Raw genomic sequence first — 4,462 nt, 5'->3', positions numbered from 1 at the left:
TAATGCAATCGGCTAACTTGGAATGCACAAAGGCACAGACTCTTCCAGGTCTACCTAGACATGCAGGTTGCACTATATGGTTGACCCCAGGCTAGTAATCAGATCTCATAATTAACCTCAGGTCATCCCTGAGGGACCAGTCACTTTGGAGGGTTGGATTCTTACTCAACTGTTAGCAGCAGGTTATGCTATAGATCACTGGAAGGTGATAACCCACATTTGCAGCATGATCTCCAATCTCTCCCATTAACTCAATTTGCGCTGCTCATTCCTTGACTTTATACTTCTGTTAATGACCAGGATTTTGGTTGGACCTATCAGAAATGCCTTCCTTTAAACAGCGAAAACCCTAGATCAGATCTTTTTTCCCCCCACTTCATTTCCAGGTGCCCTGGGAGTTTATTCCTTAATAAAAGCATCACTTTGCTAGAGTCCCATTCTACCGAACAACCCAGGGTCTTCTGCTCCCCTTACTTTTAGATGGGCTGCGATAATGAGACAGCAGGTCTCTGAGTAATAATTAGCAAAGGTCTCAAAACCTTTTGAATAGGACAAGTGCTTTTAAGCTGTGAGAGTTAAATCTTCCACCCATCCCTGTCCCAAGAAATAAGCAGGACATTGGAGCAATGGACTGGGGAAAAGCTTCTTGCACAGCAGAGCCCAATGGCTGAAGCAACCCAGTGAGGAACTAACCTGCCCCTGCCTCCAGGGATTCAGCCAACTCTAGACCCTTTGCCACTGTCCCTAAATCCATCCAAGCCTCCTCCAAATCCCTCTCCTAGTCTGCAGACTAGAGCTACATCACCGGAGCTGCCAGGGAGCTGTCCAGGAGCATGGTGAAGGTAGGCTTAGCTGTATATACACTGCTAAAGGAGCCTTGTGTATATCAAAAAAGGGGCTGCTCTTTATGAATGGGATGTGCCAGGCCCCCATAGATCTGCCATGCCTACAAGTGATGTCAGAATAAAATTCTAGCAATAATTCATCAGTATGTGTGTGGTGCTTTACCGACAGCTTGGCTGCAGGTAAGCGCTAGGGTTAAAAATGACACTGAACAGGTGTAAACTGGGTGAACTCATGGGGGGGTGGGAAAGATAACCCCTGCAATCAGCAGGGGCATGTCTTTATAATGAGAAAGCAAAGAAAACTATCATCAGAAAAACTGAGACTGCCCCACATGATCTCCTGAGTATGTACTTCACCTTGCCCAAGGGGATTCTCATTTCAAACACAGCACAGAGTATATCCTCTTTCTACTCGCTGGTTATAAGGGAGGAAATGAAACTGGGATTATCTCATTATTAATTGGGGGGCAGGTGGAGGCCTGATGCCCCCTTCAAACAGAAGATTGGTTACATTTCAAAGCAAGCACGGGTTTCCCATCCTTCTCTTCGATGAGCTGAGCCCCAGTCGCACTCTAGAGATAGAGCTAGATCAATTCAGAGAAGATGTTTATTTTGGGAGGGCTCACAAACTTCCTTGGCTCGTACTTATCACTCTTTTGTTTAGAAACCATGTGATGTCAATGAAGGGAATTGCAAAATCACAAATTCCAGCCCAAGAATCAGGAACATTTTCCAGATCCAGCATGTGATGTGTCATAGCTACAAAGCTCCCATGAGAACAAACCTCTGAAACTGCACACAAAAAAATAAAAATGAGGGAGCTTCCCAAAGCTGTCCTGTATTAACAGCTCCCCATTTTCAAATCATTTACTCTAAAAGTGCTCAGGACCTGAGAACATGGAAGTAGCAATGCAAAGCCAGTTTAAAAGCCGGGGGTAATATTTACAGTGCATTTGTATTGCACCAGTTTTCAAAGATGTCCTAGGCATCTTATAATGCCATACAGATTTAAAACACTAAATATGTGAAGAGTGAGACAAATCTCTTGCAATTCATGTGAAACCATCAAGAAAAAGCCTTCTGAAATAAAAGGACCTTTCCCCCTTTCCTGCTCAGCTATGAGAAGAGAAGGGGAAAGAGGATAAAGGTGCTATTTCTGCAACTGGGAAGTGTTTTCCTAGCAAAAAAGCAACCACTCACTCCCCCCACCCCTGCACACATCTGGATTTAGAAGCAAGGTTCCTTCATCAGTGTACTTCTCTGGGACTCAGCACACTTAGGTTCAACTTCATGTTCCTCCTCAGATGGCTTAAGCAAGTCCCTTTGATCTTCTGTGCCCCAGATGGCCAGTGCTATAATGACAGAACTTCTCTCTAGTTACGTTAGGAGGAGAAGTTCCATTAACGATCGAGAGGCGCTCAGACACTGCAGAAATCGGGGCCATGTAACTATCTTATGTCTGGCTACATCCAGCTACTGATGCTAGAGATGTCAGCTATAGAGGTATAGGACCCTGTCAGCAGCTGCTGCTATTTAAAAGAGATACAGAAGAGGGGTTTTGCTCCACATCGGAGTGACATCCATTAGTGAAGTGCTTGCAAGGGTCTGTAGTAAGAGGAGAAAAAAGCCAGCCATTGGGTCTCAGCCCTACAGAGAGCAAGTATGACATTGTTCTGAAAAGTGAGCCTTCAAATCTTGTACAACTGTCTGTCATCTTCCTTAGTCAAGGTCACAGGTCTGCCCAAGCCTAGATGGCTCAGCAGGCTACTGTGGTTAAGGCGCATCAGTTCCTTAGTCGGCATCATGCAAGGCAGTGCTGTGGCTGGCTTCACGTCCGGGTACCAGCCTGAATGACCAACTACCTGTGGAGTCAAACGAGGACAGTCTTTGGCACAAGGCCAGAGTGAAGTTCAGGCATCGTAGCAAGACATTTTAATTGCTGCACTTCATGCATCTTTTTTGGAAGTGCCTATGTTTCCAGCACAGTCTCATACATGCTGGAGACTGTATGAGCATGTATTCTTTTCCAGGGTAAAATTTCCTAAGGAGGATTTAACATTTTCACTTCTGGAGTGAATTTTCCAGCTCCAAGGACACACAAATCTCAGGAGAAGCTGAGATGGCAGGGACAGCTGGGTCAGTTTATGATGGTGAAAGTCTCCAGATGATATATTACCCTAGAGCTTCATGCCTCCATACTCTGCAAGACCAACCTTTCCATTGGTTCAGCTTTTATGATGCTGGATGAGGAAGATCCTCTAGTAAATACCTTGTATCAGCTCATGAAAAAAATGGAGGGAGCTTTGATATTATTTTCCTAAGAATCAGTCACTAGAGATTTCTCTAGAACAGATGGGAAGAAAGCCCAATCTGTCCTAATTAAGGAACAAAACCAAATTAAATTGTAATCAAATAGGTCCTCAGTATTATGCTAGGAATGTCCTATTGAACTGCAGAATAGAGACTTTGGAGAATAAAACCAGGGCCTCCAGGCAACATGTCTGAAGAAGGCCACGGAGTAAAACAACCTTCTTATTACTAGTTTGCCAAAACGACTTGCAGAATTGCTAGGTGAGAAGGCCAACCCCATCTCAGGCATCCAAAGGGGCACGCTCACCCACCCCTGCCTGACTACTCTGGTAGGCACCCCAGCTCCACAATGCCTCCCATGCCCCTGTGCTCTTGCCAATGGATGACCTGGAGTTTGGACCCAGGGCACATGAAGGTGAGCAACAAGGCAGGTAAGCTACTTCTCTCCAATCAAGCCCATTTGTGAATTTAGTTCCCTCTGGGGTCATAGAGGTGTCCAGTCACCATTGGAGCAGAAATTATTGAAATGCATGGAAAAAACCCCAACCCACCTAACCATGAAATGAGCACTGGAAACAGGCCACTGATCTCTGGCTGGGTGGGGAACTTGATTATCACAGAGATTGAAGGAGTTCACTGGAAGGAAGAGATGGCGCAGAGGTAAAAGGGACTTAGCACACTGCTTTGCTTTCTTCATGCTACATCAGTCTTTCCTTTATAACACCAACAAATCCCAGCCGAATAAAACCACCCCTAAGAGGGCTCAGAAAGCAAGACAAGGAGCTATACCATTTCTGCAATGCGTTTGCCACCGCAGACGGTCGCACACTCGTGCCTTGTTGGATAGAGGAGTGCTGCGGTGATGATAAACATTACATCTCTAGACTGGATTTTCACCTAGGGCCTTAGTACATTGAAACATCTGGTAGATGAACAGCAAAAGAGGTGACTGTTAAACAACAAAAACAGGAAGCAAACAACCTCACAAACCAGTTCCTGAACCCCCAACTGTCTATTGCTCAGGTCACTGCTCTCAAAAAAGCTGGGTTGCCACAGAAATGGGCTCCCTTGCAGGATGCTAGGGAGAAGAGTTAGCAAGTTATAGCAAAGGCTGCTGCAAATGTGCAGGAGAATATTTATTTTATAAGTAAATTTGCTTCCCTTGCAACCGGGTGTTCAACAATCGGTATGTAACTTTGTCATCCAGGGGCTGTTGATGAAACGTGTCATTACAAGACTTTAATAAAAGCCATTGGAGCCTTTAAATCCCAGTACAGACAGGATAGGGGTGTCCCTATCCTGAAGTC

General features: G+C 45.2%; 1 protein-coding gene across 1 annotated transcript in view; it reads left to right on the top strand.

Moving 5' to 3' along the window:
- The first annotated feature begins 3,533 nt into the window (after nt 1-3,533).
- The window catches only part of FAM174B (family with sequence similarity 174 member B), a 31,039-nt gene continuing 30,110 nt past the window's right edge, over nt 3,534-4,462 (top strand). The window contains exon 1 of the mRNA XM_006027699.2: nt 3,534-3,570. Within this exon, the coding sequence (XP_006027761.2) occupies nt 3,534-3,570 (37 nt within the window). The remainder of the gene's footprint in view (nt 3,571-4,462) is intronic.

The sequence above is a fragment of the Alligator sinensis genome, unplaced genomic scaffold, assembly GCF_000455745.1.
Source record: "Alligator sinensis unplaced genomic scaffold, ASM45574v1 scaffold857_2, whole genome shotgun sequence".
NCBI classification, from domain to species: Eukaryota; Metazoa; Chordata; order Crocodylia; family Alligatoridae; genus Alligator; species Alligator sinensis.
The sequence above is the reverse complement of the archived record's forward strand: the minus strand, read 5'-3'. Positions and strand labels throughout refer to the sequence as shown.